General features: G+C 44.6%; 2 protein-coding genes across 4 annotated transcripts in view; both read right to left on the reverse strand.

The window, feature by feature from the left end:
- Positions 1 to 9,967, reverse strand: part of CMYA5 (cardiomyopathy associated 5) — a 104,836-nt gene extending 94,869 nt beyond the window's left edge. The window contains 1 exon segment of the mRNA XM_084829647.1: positions 9,699 to 9,967. Coding sequence (XP_084685773.1) covers positions 9,699 to 9,886 — 188 coding nt within the window. The 5' untranslated portion in view covers positions 9,887 to 9,967.
- A 5,262-nt stretch (positions 9,968 to 15,229) lies between these two features.
- TENT2 (terminal nucleotidyltransferase 2) overlaps positions 15,230 to 23,426 on the reverse strand; it is a 47,952-nt gene continuing 39,755 nt past the window's right edge. For 2 of the 3 annotated variants that reach the window (XM_084833391.1, XM_084833390.1), the window contains exon 15: positions 15,232 to 17,078. In XM_084833391.1, coding sequence (XP_084689517.1) covers positions 17,004 to 17,078 — 75 coding nt within the window. In that variant the 3' untranslated portion in view covers positions 15,232 to 17,003. Of the gene's footprint in view, positions 17,079 to 23,426 lie in introns of all 3 variants that reach the window. The other variant, XM_084833389.1, reaches the window with a different exon arrangement.

Raw genomic sequence — 23,426 nt, forward strand, 5'->3', positions numbered from 1 at the left:
GTGTGTTATATACACGTGCATGGGTATCATGCCCCCACTGGAGGGATCCTCCTTCTCTTCGGAGGAGCTAGAACTCCCTGAGACAGATGAAGCCATGGTGCCACCTCTATCATGAGACATGGGGAAGCCTGAGCCCTCAAGGGAGAGGACCATGGGCTTGCCCCTCCCAGAAGAGGGGAGTTCTGCTTCAGAGGCAGAGGCTGGGCATCCACCCAGCCCCAGAGGGCACTGTCACCTTAAGAGGCAAATCAGTAAGACTCTTTTAAGATGAAGTACTCAACTCCAAGGAAGAACTCCTCAGGCATAAGCATTGTAATATATGGCAGCTGAGCTGTAGGCAGGGCTCAGGAGGCCCTGAGAATATAAGCCTGTATTTTCTGTCTGGACTTTGCTGAAGATGACACTGGTTCTCAGTTCCAGCTTCTATCCTGGCCTTAATTTATGTTTGGACCTCTGTATTATTGACCTTGGACTTCTGCCTGATGCTGCCTCTGGATTCTGATTCTACTTGCCTGCTATTCCGTGTGCTTGACCTTGGCTATGCCCCTGACTTATCTCTGGAAAATCCTTGTTTGCTGGTAAAAGCTCTGCTTCACTCTTGGCGTGCTTAATTGACTCCTCCATTTAACTGCATGTGTCTATTTGCATAGCAAGGAGCTGAACAGGACAATGGGATAGCTCACAACACTACATTGCTGCGGGGGAAATCCCAGCTAGTGTGAGGATTGCAGCTAAACTCAGGGGGAACCAGGAAATCAGTCAGAGCTGTAGGGTGGGTGGCAAATGACATCCTCCTCCCTGCTAATCAAAAAGTCCCAGTACTTCAACCCTGTGAGCCCTGGCTTTGCTACACCAGTGCACCAGAGGCAGGGACCTGCGGCAGAGGGAGGGGAAGGACAGAAAATGGAAATGCAGATTTTGGCTGCCCCTTCCCGGTCTCCCATAAAATGTAGTTCTGCCCACAGAACAGTGGCTGACACAACTAGGTCATAAGTATACTTAGGCTGCAATCTGATGCACACTTACCTGGAAGTAAGTGCCACTGACCTCACTGGGGCTTACTTCTTAGTATATATATATATAGGATTGCACTGTCAGAGTAGTTTGCAGCGAATAGCAAGGCACCTTGACTCTTCTGCTCTTGTATTCCTAATTCAAGTTGATCTTGTCCTAAAGATGAATTTCTGGCTAGATTTTGTAAAAAGCTATAACCACTATCATTAGAAGGAAGAAGCATGGGGATTACTTGGGCGAGTTCCCAGAGACGTCGAACGCATTTATCAAGTCACATTAGCCATTTCCATTAATCACATCCCCATTGGTCTGCGTAAGCTACACATACGACAGAGGGAACCCATTTTTCTAATTAAACAACACATACGTAATGCAATGCCCCACACACACACACACACACACACACACACACGAAAGCAGATATGATTTTACGAGAGGGGGCTAAATGCAGTGGAGGCTGGTGGCTCTGATTTTGGTGGGGCTGTGATTCCATTCTGGGTTTCAGTCAGTATCAGCCAGAACTCTAAATGAGCTATCCAAGGTGCTGAATTGATTTTAGGGATAAGGTTCATAACCTTGGACAGTTCCTTTACAGTTTTAGCTGGTTCCGACTAACACCCAGAATGGAAGCACAGCCCCACCGACATTGGAGCTAGCAGCCTTCACTGGCTAAACGTACAACAATGTTGAACGGGTTTTCAGTAGAGAATCTTCTTACTGCAGCCCTCCCCCCAAGCCGGTGCCCTCTAGATGTGTTCCCTATCTGGTACATTCTTGTGAACTGTACCCATTATTTTCCCCCCACAAAAAAAATGTCAATTCAACATCAAGGTGAACTCCCAGCCTAGAAAGAGACAATAACATTCCAGTCCTATGATAATGGTTATTATGAAAAGAAAAAAAAAAGTGGGAGTCTTTTCTTCTTTGGGCAGTTGACAATCTATTATAAAGTGAGTGGGACCCTATTTTTTGGGAGAAAACACCCAAATACCATTTGTGGTCATAAGTGGGAAGGACCCTTTCCCACAGAGGAAGTGAATAGCTTGGACCATGAAAAATTGCTTCCTTCTGTTCACATAATGAAGACACCCAGCCAACCTGAAGCTCTAAGAGACAACAACTATGCACAGAAGGAGGGCCTTCCTAGTCCTACGGGTACTTGGCAACATTTTAACATTCTTGTTTTATTTGTTATATAACCATTGTACAAAATCCTTAAGAGGTCTATGAAACTGAGGTGTGGGGGTTGAGAAGCAGCACAGCTAGAATTTAGGCACTACAGCGTTATTATTATTCATTATTTATTACATTTATATCCCACCTTTCTTCCATTGTGGAACTCAAGGTGGCTGCATGTCGTTCCCAGGTGGCCTCTCCTCCAAGCTTGGACCAGACCCAGACCACCTTAGCGTCAGCAACGTGGCTGCTTCGTGTGCCTTTGGATCATGTCTTATTATATTAGAAAGGAGACACCCAAGGTAACCGGTAGCATAAATATCAGAAGACCCACAGAACATTCGACTCAACAGTGTTACTGTGCAGTAATCCGCTTTACAGAATGCTGGGAGGATTAAGGGATTGTAAAGTGTTCTGCACACAAGAAGTACAACAAAAAGAATGAGCAGCAGGCTGAAGTTGACTGAATCTTATCTGTGTTGCCTTGCACCCAAATGTAATGTGGGCCTGTTACAAAAGTGTTTTTTTTTAATAAAAGTTGTTTCACAGCTGTGATGTCAAACTTAATTATCTTTGCACAGTAACCTTATGTGCAATGTCACTGCAATATAGCACACTATATTGTAAACCACAAGGCGCTCTGCTATCTTTACAAAGAGTCCTTTGGCATCTTAATTTACTGCTTGCCTTTTTCACAGGCAAAAACCTCCTTTCTTAAAAGGATGAAGTGGACAAAGAAGAAGGCAGCAGGTAGATATAAAGAAGGACAGAGGTAAAATAAAAAGAAAAATTATTTATTCTGCAATCCTGTGCATACTTGGGAGTTAAGCCCCATTGTTTTCAGTGGGATTTATTTCTAAGTAAATGAACATGATGTCATACATTATTATCTTTACATCAGGATCCTATGTATGTTTGCATATTGAATGCAGCACTTTAACAGCATCATCTTTTAGGATTTTAAATAGCTCAGCTGGAATACTGTCATCTCCGCTAGCTTTGTTGTTTCAAACTACCGCACAATTGCGCTCATTTCACATGCCAGCAAGGTGATGCTCAAAATCCTACAAGCTAGGCTTCAGCAGTATGCGAACCGAGAACTACCGGAAGTACAAGCTGGGTTTCGAAGAGGCAGAGGAACTAGAGATCAAATCGCCAACATTCGCTGCATCATGGAGAAAGCAAGAGAATTCCAGAAAAATGTCTATTTCTGCTTCATTGACTACGCTAAAGCCTTTGATTGTGTGGATCACAACAAACTGTGGCAAATTCTTAAAGTGATGGGAGTACCAGACCACCTTACCTGTCTCCTGAGAAACCTGTACGAGGGTCAAGAAGCAACAGTAAGAACCAGACATGGAACAACCGATTGGTTCAAAATTGGGAAAGGAGTACGACAAGGCTGCATATTGTCACCCTGCTTATTTAACTTATATGCAGAGTACATCATGAGAAATGCCGGGTTGGATGAATCAGAGGTCGGAATTAAGATTGCCGGGAGAATTATCAACAACCTCCGATATGCAGACGATACCACCCTAATGGCAGAAAGCGAAGAGGATCTCAAGAGCCTCTTGTTGAGGGTGAAAGAGGAGAGTGCAAAAGCTGGTTTGAAACTCAACATTAAAAAAACTAAGATCATGGCATCTGGCCCTATCACTTCCTGGCATATAGAAGGGGAAGAAATGGAAGCAGTGACAGATTTTACTTTCTTGGGCTCCAAGATCACCGCAGACGGTGACTGTAGCCGTGAAATTCAAAGACGCTTGCTCCTTGGGAGGAAAGCTATGGCAAACCTAGACAGCATAGTAAGAAGCAGAGACATCACCTTGCCAACAAAGGTCCGTCTAATCAAAGCTATGGTTTTCCCAGTAGTAATGTATGGCTGTGAGAGCTGGACTATAAGGAAGGCTGAGCGCCGAAGAATTGATGCTTTCGAACTGTGGTGCTGGAGAAGACTCTTACGAGTGCCCTGGACTGCAAGGAGGTCAAATCAGTCCATCCTAAAGGAAATCAACCCTGAGTGCTCATTGGAAGGACAGATAATGAAGCTGAAGCTCCAATATTTTGGCCACCTAATGCGAAGAGAAAACTCCCTGGAAAAGACCCTGATGCTGGGAAAGACTGAAGGCAAAAGGAGAAGGGGACGGCAGAGGATGAGATGGCTAGATAGCATCACGGATGCAATGAATATGAACTTGAGCATGCTCCGGGAGAGAGCGCAGGACAGGAAGGCCTGGCGTGCTATGGTCCATGGGGTCACGAAGAGTCGGACACGACTGAACGACTGAACAACAACAACCTATGTATGTTTACTTGGAAGTAGGTCCCCAGATGTTCAGTCCAAATAAGTGATTCCAAGTAAGTTAGGACCATCGTCTTTGTCGTACCCCATATCTGTGCCAGATTACAGTACAGCAGCCTGATCTGCCATTTAAATTGCCTCTTGGCTTGCTAACATTGGTCAGAAAGATGAAGTGGAAAACATACAGACTCCATGATCTAGAGCAGGGGTAGTGAACATGTAGCCCTCCAGATGTTAGTGAACTACAACTCCCATAATCCCTCACCAATGGCCAGGCTGGATGGAACTGATGATGAACTGGAGTCCAACAATATCTGAAGTGCCACATTTTCCCCAGCTCTGATCTAAAGGATCAGCTGCTTCTGCCAGAGCAAGATTGCATGGGGACACTTACTAAGGGGTTAGTGCCCCAACAACAGGGTAAATTGTTGCCAGGAGAGTAAAGTTCTGCTGACATTTTCTGTGTTCAAAAGCACTTGACTCCCAAAAGGTTTCATTTTGTCTGAAAGGGTGAGCTACACAGGGAAAAAAAGCTGTACTCGAAATTTCCAGCTGAAACTCCCTCTTGGCATGGATGGGGGGTTGTCTCTACCCACTATTCAGCTAGCATGGGACCATAAGCACAAAACCTTCTTCTGGTTCTAATCTAATCAAACCACACCGTACTACCCATTTAATTGAAAAATGGGAGTCCTAAGAAGTAAAAGGTACAGAATAAGAAGTACTGTACACCCCACTGGTCGCATACATTCTATTATTTTGTTAAACAAATACAATACAATTATCTTCTTTTTCTGTGCCTTCCAGGAACCACCCCATTCCCTTGCAAATGTTTTTTCACCCAAACCTATAACTGATCTAGGAACTCCTGGGTTCCAGTGCATTCTTCTTGTAGTCTCTCTTTCCCTTCCCCCTGAACTGTCCGTCTCCCTTATGTCTGTGAGTTTCCAGCTGGGTGTTAGCCATACACCCTTGAATCAACACCTTCTTGTCCAGTTTCCTGACAGAGCAATAGAGAAGGACTCATAATCTCTCCTTCTCCCTTCTTTTATTCTTCTCTCCAGCTTTCTTCAAAACCCACTGCAATTCTTTCTTCCCTCCCCTTTCTCCTCAGAAGCCAAAGCCACAACTTTCACCCCACAACCCCTCTCTCTCCTGCTGACTCTCCCCTCTTTTGGCAAGCCTCTCATAATCAATGATTCAAGTGCCATTTGTTATATTTTATCAGTAAGCTTCATTTTCTGGAAAAGTTCTGATCTTATTTCTGTTGCCTCTCCATGGGTGCCTTCCAAGGGCACTCCACTTCACAGACTAAATGATCTCAGTTATGTATGCTTGGCTCCCTGTACTTTGGCTAAAAGGTGCTAGCTTGAACCAGCTTTGCCAGAGACACAATGGCTAGTCCCCCAACAGAATAAAGTGAGGGTTACATCGGGAAACGGTTCCTCAGTAAATGCTCCCCCAGTCATTCATATTCCAAAAGCCTTATTCCCTGTATACAGAAAAAGTAATCTGCAGACATACTTAGAGATACATTGTCCCAACTAAGTGTGGTAACAGAAAGGAGAAATGGTTCATTCCAGTAGATGAGAGGACAATTTCAATACCCACTGTGGCAGAACCGCCCCATGGTTTTATTTGTTTAAACACAGTGTTAAGGGTTTATAGCTTCTCCATGGGGGTGTCTCCACGACAATGGAAGGAGAAGCGAATGGTGGCTTACCCGGATTTTTCAAGGAACTAACTTTGGTCCCCACAGGGCTCCACAAACAAGTGCACCTCACCATTCTAAGTCGCTTCACAGGAACATACTTCCAGGTGGGGTGGGGTGGGGAGGTTGGAGTGAATGTCATCAGACTGGCAGGTGCCGCTCAACCAATAAGAGTCTTCCCCCCCTCCAGGCTCAACCCCCATCTCATTTCCCTGAAGCTCCGGTAATGCGAAGTAGGGATGTCAGAGAATTCCGCCACGGATCTCGGTGAGGCCGAATGCACTGACATTTGGCCCCCCGAAATCCGTGGCGGAATGAAGCCCCCCCACCCCACGAAAGGCACACGAAACGATACACTTACCCGGTGCCGTTTGCGCTGCTCTGTGAATGGTGGCCGCATCTGCGGCTGCCATTCCGTTCATCACTATAGCCGTGATAGGCTACGTAAATACTTACACAGCCTATCACGGCTAACGCAGGGACGCCATTTGCATCCCTGTGGAAGCCGTGATAGGCTGCGTAAGTATTTACGTAGCCTATCACGGCAAAAAAAAGGGAATGCAAATGGCGGCAGCTACGGCGGCCGCCATTTGCGTTCGCTGTTTTGTTTTTTGCCGTGATAGGCTTATGTAAATATTTATGTGGCCTATCACGGCAAAATACAGGGACGCAAATGGCGGCGGCTATGGCAGCTGCCATTTGCGTCCCTGCAGGTTGCCCAGCGACCGGATGTCTGGCTGTGGGCGGCCCTGGCTGGTGGCTCTGTGGAATCTCCACGGAGCGGAGCCAGCCAGAGAGAATTTCGGGGGGAGGGACGGAGCGCCTCCCCCCCACCGCGAATGTCACCCTTCGAAAAGGTAAGTGACTTTCATACATCCCTAATACGAAGGTTTGAAGTTTCACAGTAGTTATTTGCTTACAACAACAAAGCAAACAGTAAAGAAATGCAGCATCGATATTTAGGGAACAAGCCTCATTGAACACAATGGGAGTTACTTGTGAGGAGACCCCTGCTTCCCCAACCTATGCCCGATTCCGCCAATTTTGTTTTTATTTCTTTTCCTCCCCTATCTCACTATTGCACATTTGTCAGCAAGTCCTATAGCCCCTATCTAGCAAATGCACAATAGTGAGATAGGGGCTATAGGACTTGCTAGCAAATGCGTGATAGTGAGATGGGGGTGTAGATATTGCCAGAGAAAAGCACTATTTTGCTTTAATGCATTACTTTTTTTAAAAAGTTAGAGGCTGCCCAGACCACACCTATACTTTGCGGGGATGGCCACCAGAGTTTAGTAGTAGGCAATGTGAAGTAAATGCCATGAGGTAGCTCAGAACTTTGATGGCCAGCCCTGAAATGGTGGAAACATTGGGGAAATACAGGTGGGGGAAACATTGGGGGAAACACCCCTTGACTGGGGTCAGTGAAGTCATGGCCAGGTGAAAGACACACCCCTGGGCAGGGAAATCATGCTGGAGTAAATCAGAAGCGGGTGCACACCGTAACAGAAGCGCAGACAAGCCGAATTAAGGAAAACAATCGGACCAAAAGTAGTCCCAGAAGAACCGGTTTTTCAGAGTGAAACGCCAGGGTGGCTGTGAGATGGCCACAACGTCATGTGCCCCGAACGACCTCCAAATGCAGCAATCTTGCAGTAAGTCACTCGTGGAGACACCCCACATATATTGTAGGTTGCCTGCTGGGTGTGTGAGAATGTATGGAATGGTGTGAGTGGCTGAGTGCCTGGGGCCATGTGATTGGTCAGTGAGAATGCTGATGGGAGGGGGTGCTGGAGTGAGTGAGTTAAAAGAGGCAGTTTGAGGAGAGATGAGAGAGGGAGGGATTTGATCTCTTAGATAAAACATCTCCTGGAGATAGGGAGTGGTGGTTAGTGGTTTTAGGCCTTAGTTTAGCTTAGGTTAGGTTAAGAGGATAACATATAAAGTAACTAAGAAAAAAACATCATATTCAAGAAATCTTTTAAAGTTCAGTCTTTATAATAATCTAAATAAATAATTTTGATTCTTTTACATTGCGTCTGTACTTAATTCTTCATCACGCTACTTCTGCTTAACCTAGGTAGAAGTTTAAAAAGGGTACAACACACACACACAATTGTACTCTAGGAAAAAAGGAGTATAAGCAAGATGGTTAAAGGTGGAGGTGGGTGGGAACAACCTGCCTAGGTGGAAGCAAAGGCGAACCCCCCGCCCCGTCTTGAGGGGCCATAGGCTGGGTGAAAGGAGGGGTTTTGTCACACCCACCCTAGAGCAGTATCATGAGAGGATCCTGAGCCAAAGTAGCAAAATTTAAGCAGAGGCGGGATTGCAATCCGTCACGGATGCTGTCAAGTTGCATCCAGCATTGTAGTTCTTGCATTGAGTGAGGGGCGGGGGGGGGGCGGCTGGACCCGATGACCTTCAAGGTCCCTTCCAACTCTATGATTCTGCATTATGAGTCCCCAACTCCAGCAATTCAGGTCACACTGATTTCAGTGCTAGTTTTTGTATGCAGTCAGAAATGATGGTGCCTTGTTTCCACAAGGTAGAACAGGGCCAGGGAATCAACATGGTAGGTAAAGGGTCCCCCCCCACCTCCCCTATCATGGTTAATAATTAGAGCCTAGGTTTGTGGCTGAGACCTTTCTGAGCAAAATTATTCTGTATACCGTAAATCAGTGGTGGGCAAGGTGTGGCCCTCCAGATGTTTTGGTCTGCAGACTGCAACTCCCATCATGCCTCACCATTGGCTATGCTAGCAAGGGTGGATGGGAGTGGTAGACCCAAACATCTGGAGGGCCACAAATTATCCAACCCTGTTATATCTACTTCTACTATCATTCCCTTCCCAAATGTTGTTCGTCCTTAGATGCAAAGGTTGTCTTATATTTAGACCTACTCTATCCAGCAGGTGTAGAGCCAAAATAGGCAATTGTCCCATTTTTAGGACAACTTGCTATTGGACTGAACAAATCATGCATAAGAGACATGAAAGTAAATGGCCTGCAGCCTCTAATCTCAGTCACAAAACCACCCCATTTCCTTTCCAAAAAGCAAATTGATCCCTAGAGTGTGAAGTTCTCCCACACCTTTCAACGCACAGAGTGTTATGGTATGTTTAGCAGAACAAATTAAAGGCCTGTTTTTCGGACCCAGCCATTTTACTCGCTCACTCACTCACTGCACCCCTACAGTAACCGAGATTGATATGTAATGAAGAGCCAGCTAGGAAGGGAGGAGCAGGAGGGGATGCCAATCCAACTGGCACAATGCAGGATCCTTAAATAGAAAATGCCTTTGGTGCACTGATCACGCTCTTTCAGAATCACAACCAGCTGCATTCAGGTTCATCAGAAAACTTCCCTCATTCTTAAAACTTGCATTTCCTTTGATGCCATCCTGGAATTCCACAAAGCCACTTTTCCCTTTTAGCTTCCCAGAACTTCTCGACAGTCAGTACACTGTGTTTGCTTGTTTTTGAAGATACAATACCTTCGAGTAAGCTGTTCTTCTCGGGGTTCCTCTGCATCCTCTTCCTCCTCCTCTTCCACAGAGACATCAGGTGATCCATCATACTCTGAGTTGCATTCAGACTCCATTTTATCGCCAGGTCAGTCCCCTTGCTGTGTTCTCTCCCCTCTACTCAGTGGTCTCCAGGGTTGCCCGAAGCAAACTGTCATCCACAGCAGCTCAGTAGTCCTGACTCAGGAAAGTCTTTAAATAGAACAAGGGAAAGTTGAAATATCAAACTGCTGCTGCCACCTTGGACTTGCTGCTGGGTCCTAACACCACCTTGTTTCTAGAGCCAATATGCAGTCAACATGAGGCCTTTGATAAACAAATGGCAGACCTGGATGTTGCTGGCCTTGATCCAGGTATAGTAATGGGCCACTAGTTATACGTCGTAACTGGTGGCCCTGGAAACTGGTGGCCCTGGAAACAGGTATCTTTGTTTGCATCAAAGGAAGCATCCAGCAAGTTCATTAGGCCTCGGTTGAATATCACCCCCCCCCCCCCTCCGGCTGCATTTAAACGATTGTCAAGTTATATATTGCATTGCATAGGAACTTTGCAAAATCCATATTAATGTAAAAGCTTTATTAGGCCGATCGAAAGATCACAAAAATGGGCAAGCTTTCAACATCACCAGGTGTCTTAAATCAGGCAAGATGTTACAAAAAGCAGGTTGGGAGTGGAGGGAAAGGAAGAAGAAGAAGAAAAGTTGACTTATTGAAGTCATGGTGTCTGCAGGATCACAATCTTAAGATGTAATGGAGGAGGAAGGGTCTGCAGTCATTCAAATATGGCTTTAGCAGAACTTAATGTTCTCTCTCTCTCTCTCTCTCTCACACACACACACACACACTTACACTTTTTATTAAACTACTGTTCAGCCATGACTCAACAAACTGAATGAGGCCAATCACCATGCACGCTTGCTCGTTCACTCTCCTTTAGCCTTCCCATGTCATCTCAGTTTTAACTATCTGGTTGGAGTTGGGTGAGATGCAAGAGGCAACTAAAGCTGGAGCTAAGGATTGCCAGGCCCTATACTCTTGAGGAGGGACCACAGTGGCTTAGTGGTTAAGATGCTGAACTGCAGACTGGAAGGTCGGCAGGACAACAGTTTGAGACCCGAGTGCCGCATGACAGAGTGAGCTCCCATCTTCAGTCCCAGCTCCTGCCAACCAAGAGTTTGAAAGCAAGAAATTGCAAGTAGATAAATAGGTACCGCTTCGGCGGCAAAGGTAACAGCGTTCCATGCACCTCGGTGTTCAGTCATGCCAGCCACATGACCACGGAAGCGTCTTCAGACAGTGCTGGCTCTTCGGCTTAGAAATGGAGATCAGCACCACCCCCTAGAGTCGGACATGACTGGCTGGGGACACCTTTACTTTACCTTTATACTCTTGAGGAAACAGACAGACCTCTAATTTGCTGGCATCCTCAGATTCCTACACCCTCAGGGGTAAAAGTACAATTGCTTCAGGTCAGCTATGTATTTGGGAGCTCAGTTAGATATTCTTTTTACAACCTTCGCCTGAGAAGGCAGCAAACCTTTGTCTCTCCTCCCCTGAAGCTAGTCTTCAAATTTGTTTGGGTATTGTTAAGAAACTAACAGCTGCGGACCAGCAGTGGGGTTTCCTGGAGCATATTGCCCCAGCAATCCAAGAACAGAATTCATTTCTTCTTGCTTTCTAAGCACACTTCAATCTAGTGTGACTGCTAGATGCCCTGGAGAGTTATGTCCCATCTTTCTTTAGATTTTGCACTAAATTCCACTACAACAGGGGTGGGCAAGACGTGGCTTGTGCTGCCCTCCAAAAGTGTAAAATTAATTTATTTTAAAAGGTACCCAGAGCAGCCATTTTGCCCCCTTTTTGACACTTTTAGTGCTCTGTAGCTACTATGGAGCACCAAAAGGGTAAAAATTATCTTGCAAACAAGCTAATGACTTGCAGTGACTATAATGTCTACCATCTGTCAGGGCCAGCCTCTTTCAGTACAGTCTGAAATATAAACCAGCGTCATGTGCAGATTTGTATTTTGGTGTGGCTGCTACATAGCTTGTGTCCCAGGGCAGGTTTACCCCTTTTACTCCAGGCTTCTCTTCAGTTGTATGTTTACAGCCAATCCAGACTGGTAGTTTCAAACTGACTGCCCCTTCTGGCGCAGCACTAGTCAGAAAAGTTCCACTACTGGCACTTGCTCCTGGGTTATCACCAACGCACCATTTTGCCCCCACACTGCTCTTCCTGGAGAACCAGCAGAAAAGGATGATACAAGAACCAGGTGTGGACTGGAGAAAAGAAGATTGAACTGCAGGAAAGAGCAGAAGCATTCAGTCAGGGTTCAGGCCAGGTTTTGGCACAGAAACAGCCTTGGTCACCCTGTATGATGGCCTATGTCGGGAGAGAGACAGGGGGAGTGTGACCTTGTTGATTCTCCTTGATCTCTCGGCGGCTTTTGATACCATTGACCATGGTATCCTTCTGGGATGCTTGTCTGAACTGGGAACAGGAGACACTGCATTGCAGTGATTTTGCTCCTACTTGGATGGTCGGCTCCATAAGGTGGTTCTTGGGGAATACTGCTCAGCCCTGTGGATTCTCCAATATGGGGTTCCATGGGGTTTGTCCCCCATGCTATTTTACATCTACATGAAACTGTTGAGTGCGGTCATCTGGAGTTTTGAAGTGCAGTGCCATTGGTATGCTGTTGACATACAGCTCTGTTTCTCCTTTTCATCATCTTCAGGTGGGGCTGTGGATGTGCTAAATTGGTGCCTGGCTGTGACAATAGACTGGATGAGGGCTAATAATCTGAAACTCAATCCAGACGACTGAGATACTGTTGGTGGGTGGTTCTCCTGACCGGATGGTGTTCAACCTGTTCTGGATGGGGTTGCACTCCCCCTGGAGCTGATTCATAGCTTGGGGGTACTCCTGGAGCCATCGTGGTCACTTGAGGCCCAGGTAGCCTCAGTGGCACAGAGTGCCTTCTACCAGCTTCCGTTGGTGGCCCAGCTACTCCCCTATCTGGACAGAGATAACCGGGGTTCAGTTGTCTATGCTCTGGTAACCTGCAAGTTAGATTACTGCAATGCGCTCTTTGTGCAAAATGCAGCAGCCAGACTGTTAAGGGGGACCAGAAGGTCCAAACATATAAGACCAATTCTGGCCCACTTGCACTGGCTGCCTATATGCTTCTGAGTCCAGTTCAAAGTGCTCGTTTTGACTTATACAGCCTTACACAGCTCGGGACCACAATACCTGACAGAACACCTTTCCCAGCATGAACAGACCCATACACTATGCTCCGTGACTAAAGCCCTCCTCTGGGAGCCTCCTCCAAGGGAGGCTTAGAGGATAGCAACAAGGGAAAGGCTGTACTCGGTGATGGCCCCCCAGTCTATGGAATAATCTCCCTGACGAGGCCCACCTGGTGCCAACATGGTTATCTTTTCAGTGCCAGGTTAAAACTGCCCTCTTCTCTCAGGCATTTGGCAATATATAAGGAGTCTCTTTGATTGTCTCTGGTTGGTTGTTTTAAATTGTTTTAGATATATGTTGTTGTTGTGTTATTTATTCTATGTCATTACATGAACGGTTTTATACTTTATATAATGTATTTTAATGTTTTTTAATTTTTGTGAACTGCCCAGAGAGCTTCGGCTATGGGGTGGTATAGAAATATAATAAATGAAATTAAGCATTTGAGCCGTATCCCTTAGTCAGAGAGGTTGCACAACACCAGGACCACCATTTCTCCTGTCACCTGTATCCACTTTCTTATTGAAGAGCATGGGCACCTCCATCTGCAGTTCTTTTGTGGTTGGCGACACCTTTATCCAAAGGAAGCCAACGACAGACGCCAAATGGTACAGGCCAAGTACAGGATACTTCCTAGACTCTGCCCACATCCCAGACTTGACCCAGAATTGTGTAAAAGCAATCTGTTTCAGTGTGGACATCAAGGAGGTTGGGCATATACCCTGGTAGATGCTGCAACTCTTTTTCTAGAGAAGCAGAGTTCCAATGCTGTGTAAATTAAAAATATGGGATTTTTACTTGGTTTTGGAATGTCTGTAGATTTTTTTAAAAAAAATGCTAATCTGTTGTTGTTGTCCACATTGTATATTAAGGAAAGGGACTCTCAGAAGTCTTGATACTTATGAAATTGTTTTAATGAAATTGTTTTTAGCTGTTTAAATTGTTTTTAAATGTTGTATATTTGAATTTTTATGCTGTATTTTATCTTGTGAATTATTGTGAACCACCCAGAAAGCTTCGGCTATCGGGTAGTATAGAAATGGAATTAATAAGAAGAAACACACACAAACTGCACTCCCCCTTGTATGTGGCCCCTTAAGATAAACTGCACATTGTAATTGAAGTAGCAGTTCCCTTGGTACCACAGACACTGGAAAATCCTGATGTTTGAATTGAGGACAAGAACAGAACACACCAACGAATATATCAACACCAGAGTGCCATAGCCATTTATTCCTAGAAAGGAGTGTCTGTTCTATGAAATTGTGACTGCATCCACTTGGTGCAATATCGTGTGAATGCAGCAGCCCTTCTGATTGATTTGTAAATAAATTCATGAGCTCTGAAGCAGCTTTCATTGCTCATAGGTTGATCAAAGGAATCAGAAGGTACCAATCCTGCAAAATGGTAACTTGGCAGATGGCCGTTTTCCAAGAGACAGTACATGCAAAATCTATTCGCTATTACTCAGCCAACTCTGGGGAGTATCCAATGTGACATGAACTCTAATATAAACTATGTTATACTAGCGTAATTGCAACACCAATAGTGTTAGCTGGCATGACAGGCTTCCCCAGAAAACCCATCACACCAGTTACCACTATTGCCTTTGCACTGGAGGTCCCTTATGCTAGTGCCATGTAATTTACATTACACTCTTGTTGCACTGGATACTGCCCTCTGCTTCTATACAATTGCTTTATAAATGTCTAATTTAGAAAACCTACTACAACCAGACACTCGGGTATAAATTCATGTTACTGATGCAGCATAATTATTGCTGAAAAACCACTTCCCTGTAGCTGAACTTGATGTTGTGTTAATTGTGAATCTGCAAGTATCAATCATGAGTCACATGGATTACTTGGTCACTTTCCAGGCCAGTATCATGCCCGAGGCTACAAATTATATGATTAGAGTGACCCCTATCACTGGGACATGCAGTCCATTACCAATGCAACATGAAGCCCAACCAACAAGAAGTTAAGATTAAAAGTTGTATGTGTGTCAGTATGGAATATTGACAATATGGAATATGTCAATATGTTTTATCAATAGGCCTAATAACACAATTGTAACTTATCATAGTTAACGTCAACACTGACAAAGCCTGGTGTGCAAAGCTAAAAAGGTTTAAATCCAAATTATTTATAAAAATAATAATAACTACTTTGGTTGTTAAAGCATTTTTCACAATATTACTAGGCAAACCACCAAACAGACTCAAGCAGCTAAGTGGAAGAAAAAGATGACATATACAAAAGGTAGTTTTATTTCAATACAGAAACTTTATTCCATTTAACACAATAAAAATATTAAACTTAAAAGAGAAAAAATGAGTTTGACATCAGTGAAAAATAACATCTGTTAACATATGAATTGGTCTGCAATAAATATGAGGCACAAATTGTGCTACAGCAGATCTAAAAGAAGTCCCATACTTCTTGAAAAAAAGTTAAAAATTAAGATTTTTAAAATCCCAATTTATATTAGCAGCTGACCAATTTACAAATATTTACACAAAAATAAGAACAGAAATTAAAAAAAAACTTGGCTTACTGTAGCAGCTATTTTTAGCAGTCATCACTACTACTTTATTTGTAAGGAAAAGAAACTGTAGGAGAGAGCCTCACCCAGGGCGGTCTTGTCTTGTAAGAGATCTTACAAGCCAGAGGGGTGTGAGGAAGTGCAAGGGAGTTACATTTCCTTACACCTATTCTGGTACACGAACATTGGAGGGAGGATGTACAAGCAACAGTACCACCTTTGCAATTTTATTTTCAAACAGTACACTGGAAGTACAGTTAAGAGGAACAAGAACTTTTGCTTGTGCTTCCTTTCGCCTGCTTCAATGTAGTGTTCAAAACTGCCACTGGTCAGAAATGAGTATTAAGCATACACTACAGAGAGTAGTTTGCCACTCAATCAGGTCTGCAGTGCCCATGCATCAAGCTGAACGTAGCCCACCAGCCACACTTTATGTGGCATGCAAAGTGCCTAACATCCTGGATTTTTTTGCCCAGGAGGGCAGAACACACAGAAGGTTCATCAAACTCCTGGTGGGCTATCATAGACAGCTGATAGGATGCATTGCTACCATAAATGACTGATAGGCTGCATGCTACAAGCCTAACAGATTATCCAACTGCCTTCCTTGTAGTAGCTCTGGTACGTAAAAATTCCAGTTAAGATTACAATGCCTGGTATTTAGAAGTTCTCAGTGAGACGGCAAACCTGCGTCCAAGTTGTGCTACTTTAGACTGAAGGTGAGGCCTCACACAACTGAATGATCCTACCAAAAAATCCATTATCATAGAAAACAGAAAAGGTTCCAAGCTAGCTTTCTTCCTGACATACAGTTTTACATGTGGAGGGAACTGTGTCATATGGCGGAACATTCAGTCATGTCAACCCTCACATGCAATCTAACGGGGTACAGCTCTGGCACAAGCTTACCACCTCACTGAGAATGAAGCCAAATCAACAAGACCAAGTCATTATTTTGCTGTAAAGTTGCTGTTTGTTACAAGTCTATTAAAAACTGGAAAGAGCCAAAGGGAGGCAAAGTGCACATTGCATTTAGCAGTTGTAAAGCAGGGACTACTTACTCTGAAGGAAATGTGCGCCATACGCTATTCTTTTAGGTCACAGCCTGGTTATTGTACATTACAAAACTCTTCATCTTTACATTTCAATATTCAGTGTGGCTGAGTCAACCACTATATGTTAACAATAAATCAAACTCCCAACAGATTTGCAAAATTTTGTATTACAGCAGTCTTTTTATTGGTCACTGATTCAATCTGTTTCAGAAAGCCAGTCTTATTGGTTTTAATAAATTTCACAAAGGTAGCCTTTTTTTTTTTCAATTTTTACAAAATTTTCCTTAACAAAAATCTGAAAGAAAAATCTCCTCTTAAAAAAAAGTACAGTGGGGAAAGGAGAAAAACTGCATCCTGGGGTTTTGATAATGTCCTTCGTATATTATATTTCAGAAGAGTTGACTTACGGGGAGACAAGCCAATCACCTTTTCTGTATAGTTGCTCTTAAAGGTAGTATACAGTTCAAGTCCCTCCTGTCTCTCAGTCTCTGCCATGACTATGGAATAGAACAAAATACATCATGAATACATTGGTATCTCCATACAATTAAAGTCATCATTATAAAATTGACAGTAACACTTCCAATCAAAATAAGATTAAAGTACTATGAAAGACTGTGTCAAGGGCTTGAGTGTGCCACTGCAGTTTTAGACTTTTTCCTTCTGAAAGGCAGACCTTCATGCTATATCAAACTGATTTTGAAACTCTCAAGTTTAAAAAACAGGAGGAAAAAGTCCAACGGTGTCCATGTGCTGGCACTATTGATGTTGTGCTAGTATAAAATGAACTCTTGTGCAACAATAGTGCTTGATAGCACAACGGGCTTTCTGGAAATTGTAAAATAATTTCCATGTATTATTATACATTTCTGTCATTCAAACAAGTTCCTGTGCTTACACACAGTCAAAATAGAATAAAAATATAGCACAAGGGACGCAGATCCAGAAAACTCTTGCTGTGCTTAACTAGCTGTGCAGTTCTTTGGATCCAGGCTAAGAGGTCATACAGCAAAATGACTTTCAAAGTTAGGAATCCAGTTTTATCTAACTCTTGCTACTCTATAAGACAAATGAAATTTTGCAACAAATTAAAGGAGGTAATTTCCCCTTAGGGCAGGATTAGGCAGCTTGTGGCCCTCCAGATATTCTGACCTACACAAAAGCTTTTGCTAAAATACATTTAAGTTGCCACAAAATTCTTTGTTGTTTTGCTGCAACAGATTAACATGGCTACCCCTATGGAAAATGTACTAAAGATACTATACTCTGATCACAGAGACAGTGACATGAGAGTAATAATGACTTGATTACAAAGGAAGTCATGAGGCCAGGATCCAAAGAGTTACTTTGTGTGCACCTAAAGGATTACGTATGTCCAGCATGAATTTTTATTTTCTTCTTCAAACAAGAGACCTATTTGTCGTAAAGCAAACTGCTTTGAAAGCCCTCCTTGACTTTGCAAGTAATTTGTCATGTGACACTGGAAGCTGCTGCCTAAAATCCCAAGATGCTGTTCTTTGGATCTCAGCCATGAGAAAAAAAGCCAAGCATTAATTAATGCAGGTTGGCTACCTGTAACTGTGGTTCTTTGAGTGGTCATCTGTGCATTTACACATATGGGCTCTGCGCCTGTGCAGAGCCTCGTTTGGGAACATTCTCTAAGCTGAGAACATTTTTGGCAGGAACCCTCCCTCACCATCTACTGCACATGTCCAGTGGGTTCCCGCTCGTTCCATCAGTTCCCCAGCTAAATGGCCTTGTTACCGAGGAAACTACCTCACTCTGACATCAACCACAATAGTGATGTCGACATTGCAGCAGGGACAATGGGTGGGTTGTGTGAATGCACAGATGACCACTCGAAGAACTACAGTTACAGGTAAGTAACCTGGATTTCTTCTTCGTGTCTCTGTGCATCACACATATGGGCGATTAAAAAGCTGACTTACTGGAGGTGGGTAGGAGAGTTGTCATGTCATATTGGAGGAACAATAATAGGACTGCATGGCCAAAACTGCAATCCTCCCTTGCTTGAACATCCAGCCTACAGCGCGAGATGAAAGTCAATGGTCTCTACCACGTTACAGCTCGACATAAATCCGGTAATCGACACTCCTCTACTGAATGCTGTCGAAGTGGACACGCTTCTAGTGGAATGTGCTTTAATGGGACCGTTGAGTTTCAATCCTGCAAGTTCATATGCTAGCTGTATAGCATGCACAATCCAAGAGGTGAGCCTCTGCAAGAAGACTCGCAAATCCTTCTTAGATCCTCCATAACAAACAAAAAGTCTTTGGGATTTATGAAACAATTCTGTCCTGGCCTTGTAGAAAGCCAGCGCCCTACGTACATCCAAAGTATGGAGCACTGTTTCCAGCTGAGAGGATGGTACCGGAAAGAAGGTGGGAAGAACAACATCCCGATTTAAATGGAAATCAGACACAACCTTAGGTAAGAAGGCTGGGTTGGGTCTTAACACCACCTTGTCGCTATGAAAAATAAGGTATGGTGCATCTATACAGAGGGTGCATAACTCACTCACCCTTCGTGCAGTAGTTATGGCTTTTAGGAATGTCACCTTCCAAGAGAGAAGTCGAAGGTCAATCTTAGCCAAAGGTTCAAAAGGCTTTAAAGTCAAGATCTCCAAAACAACGCATATACTCCATTCTAGGATGAAAACTCGAGTTAGAGGAGCTACATTTTTTAGACCTTGCAGAAAATGACATGTCGTTGGGTGTGTAAACATTGTAAAACCCTCCACAGGAGGATGAAAAGCTGAGATGGTGGCTAAGTAGACTTCAATCAAGGCGAACTTCAAACCTCTTTGAAAAAGACTGGGGAGAAAGGTAAGTACAGCCTGTAACGATGCAGAGTAGGGATCGAAGTCCTGGGACACTGCGAAAGTGGAGAAACTCTTTCACTTACTGTCAAATGCCCATCTTGTAGATGGTTTGAGAGCCACGTCCAACACTGTTTGAACTTTTACTGGCAGGCAGGCTACCTCAATTGAAGTCTCCATGCCGTTAAACACAGGATGTCGAGATCTGGATGATGGACACGACTGCGATCCTTGGTCAGTAGCATTGGTATCGACAGCAGCCATAAGTAGCTCATGTTTGCCAGATTGAGCAGGGAGCAAACCACAGTTGCCTCAGCCACCATGATGTTATTAGGATACAGGCTGTGTTGTCCATCCAAATCTTTTGCAACACCCTGGAAATCAGAGGAAATGTGGGGAAAATGTAGAGGAGACCTTCCGACCAATGAATCTGAAAGGCATCCCCTAGCAATCCTGCGCCCAGGCTTCCTCTGGAGGAAAGGTCACATACTGTGTTCTGGCTGGTGGTGAAGAGATCTGTCTGTGGTCTGCCCCATTTCTGGAAGAGCAAGCTGAGGAGGGGAAGAGACAGCTGCCGCTCGTGTGACAACTGATAAGTTCTGCTTAGAGAATCTGCCAGATCATTGTCGTTCCCTGGGATGTGAAAGGCTGTAAGTGCAATTCCTCTTTTGATTGCCCAGTTGACAAGTTCGACAGTCATGTTCACGGGGCCCAGGGAATGACTCCCGCCCTGTTTGTTCAGATAACACAAGACCATGGTGTTGTCTGTTAGTGCCTGGATATGCCTCTGAGAAAGGTGAGACTCGAAAGATTGGAGTGCTTTTCCTCACTGCCAAGAGTTCCAGAGTGTTGATATGTAGCGCTCTGTCATGTATCTGCCAAAGACCTTGAATCTGCAGGGGGCCACAATGGGCTCCCCATCCTAGCTGAGATGCATCAGTCACCAAGACCCGAGATGGAGGTATTGGTGTAAATGGTATCCCTGCTGTCAGGCTGCTCGGTTGCATCAATCAAGTCAAACTGCTCACTACATTGTCCGGTACTATTAAGTGCACTCTACGAGTGTTGGCATCAGGGTCAAAAGATCTCAGAAACCAACCCTGTAGGCACCTCATATGGAATCTCACCCAGGCTACGACGTAAACTGTGGATGCCATTAGTCCCAATAGTCGCTGGATTTGAAAGGCCATTGTCCTGCGGAAGTGAGAAATGTTGTAAGCCAACCCTATCAAACTTTGACATCTGTCCCAAGGTAAGTAACCCCTCACAGTTGTTGCATCTAACACTGCCCCTATGATGGAGATCACTTGAGTAGGTTCCAATCTGCACTTTTCTTTGTTTATTATTCGCCCCAATGACTTCAACAGGTTCCTGATGAATAGAACTGCTTGAGTTTGACGATGTTTGGATGACACCACTATTAACCAGTTGTCTGGGTATGGATAGACCTCGATGCCTCGAGTGCAAATGAAAGCACACAGCACTGCCATACATTTTGTGAAGACATGTGGTGTGGTTGCCAAGCTGAAAGAAAGAACTGTGAATAGGAACATTTGATCTGTGATCACAAAACAAAGGTACTTTTGATAATCTTCCTGGATGGCAATGTGGAAGTAGGCATCTTTGAGGTCTACCGAAGCAAACCATACACCTTGGCAAAAAAGAGGGATGACAGAGGCTAACGCAGTCATTCGAAATTTTCTTGTCCTGCTGAAGTCGTTCAGGCTCCTGAGATCCAGAATGGGATGAAGTCCTCCATCTCTTTTCGGTACCGTAATGTAACGGGGGGAAAATCCATTCCTTGTTTGGTAAAGTATAGCTCTTCTGATAGCCCCCTTCACCAAAAGCATAGATCTCTCCTGCTTCAGAACTTGTGAGGCTGGTGTAATGTGGGTGGTACCGAAAGGAGGGAGGACTTCGAACACTATCCGGTAACCAAACTGGATGATGTTGAGGACCCATTTGTCTGGTGTTATAGTCATCCAATTTCATAGAAAACGACATAGGGGAGAGCCAAAAATGGGGAGGAACAGTGTCGAGATGAATCTGATAGAGGGCTAAGTCAAAGCCCTCGTTTAGAGGAGTTGTCCCTCTTGGAACGTGGCTGGTGAAAACGGTTAGAAGGGTGTTTTCTCTGAGGCTGGTGCTGATAAAATTTGGAAGTCTTATCCTGATATTGGCGAGGTTGATGGAACTGTTGCTGACTGAACCATCTCCTCTGCCTATAAGGTTGCCACTGGTACTACACAAGGATCCAATCTTTTCCCATAAGAAAAGTTGATATCTCGATATTGTGGCCTCATAAGTTAGCCACACAGAGACCAAGTGCAGATGAAGAATAGATCCTTCTGCCTCGTAAATCCAACCTGCAACTTTCCTTATCAGCTGGCGAAGCATGAAGTTTTTGAGATTTCTCCTGTGATTATTCTACTATAACAGAATTTGGGTGTGGATGCGTGAACAAAAACCCAAGTCCTTCTCTCCCACCCTGTAGAGGGATTCTAAACGTTTTGACATGGGGGCCATTGAAAGGGCTTTCCAGGATTCCTTAACAGTCTGAAGCAGCATAGGAAGAAACTGAATGGAGACTGGAATCGAAGCCTCCATGTATATGACATCAAAGACTGGGTCTTGTAGCTTCTCAAGACTTGTGTTGTTGGGTCTCAATTCCTAACAACTGTGCCATCCTCAATATTTGTTCAGTAAATTGGTAAAGATCCTTGGAAGACAGCGCTCCTTCACGAGCCCCTACCATATCCTCTGGGGAATAGACTGAAGGCAGTACCGAGGATACTGATGTCGAGTCTGAGCGATAGTCCTCAATAGACAAAACTGCCCCTCGATCCTGATCCTTCTCCTTAGGTATTGAGCTAGGTGGAGGTGGGAGAGGACAAGATGGGAACAATCCCACTGCCTCAGAAACTAGTGGAGTCGATGGCCTTACTGCAGGCTGTGTGTGTCCTCTCAAGTCAAGCGTGCCAGGACTGGTGGAGGCAAAAAGGGGTCCTCTTGTGGAGGCGTCAAAACTGTTGCCAAAGATGCTGAACAGTGCCAAGGGGATGTTGCTACTAAGTACCTAGTACGATCATGAAAGGTATCATGATGAAAATGCCAGTCATTGTACTGATAGTGCATTCTGGGCGGAAAGAGCCAGTCACCATATCTGTCCCAGTCTTGTATTGGTGAACGGGATCTGTAGCCCACATCTCTCTCATAGCAGTCACGGCAGGGTATACCTGATCTCTCAGAACAAAAGGAATCTGGTGAGGTATCCTTATAGAAGTGCTCCCTCAGTGCCAGGGGAGGAGGCAGCTGAGTTTGGTGCGGCGAGATGTGTGGAGCTATAGGTGGCAATACTTCTCTGATTTCGCCTTCTGACGTCAATGTGGTGTGGAGCGGTTCAGCGATACTGAAGTTGCTCTCAGTACCAACAGCAAAATTGATGGAACTCTCAGTATTGGAGACTCCAAAAGTGGCAGAGGTGATGGAATAGAAATTTGGCATTGATCAGCAGACTGAGAAGGAGAAAGACTCATGTTGTGGACTTTCTTTTTCTTCTTCTTGGGAGCCTCAGACACTGATTTAGATGCGCTTGGTGTCTTAGCCTTCTTAGACAGCTTTTTTGCTGTAGCCATTGTCACAGACCTGCCCGGGGTGGGTGGATCAGTTCGACCTGTGGTTAGAGTCGAAGACTTGGCCCGCTCCCTTGCCGGCGATTGAACTTTCTACACCATTGCCTGGGGCTGAGAGGCAGATGGCTTTGAGTGTACTGAATCAACAGTCTCCAAGGCTTTCTTCCACAGAATCGCTTTTAAGAGGTCCGCTCAATGACGCTTAGTTAGTTTAATAAGATTCATGCGATGTCAGCAGGTCTCCACCACATGAGACTCCCCCAGGCAAAACAAAGAAAGAGAATGCCTGTCAGTGGGCGGTGGTTTACTGCCGCACTAGAGCACTTATGAAAAGGGGCCTTAACGGCCACACATCACAAAATGGCAATCAGAGA

Source organism: Heloderma suspectum, chromosome 2, assembly GCF_057233095.1.
Source record: "Heloderma suspectum isolate Gila_16-S chromosome 2, 16-S_ref, whole genome shotgun sequence".
Taxonomy (NCBI): domain Eukaryota; kingdom Metazoa; phylum Chordata; class Lepidosauria; order Squamata; family Helodermatidae; genus Heloderma; species Heloderma suspectum.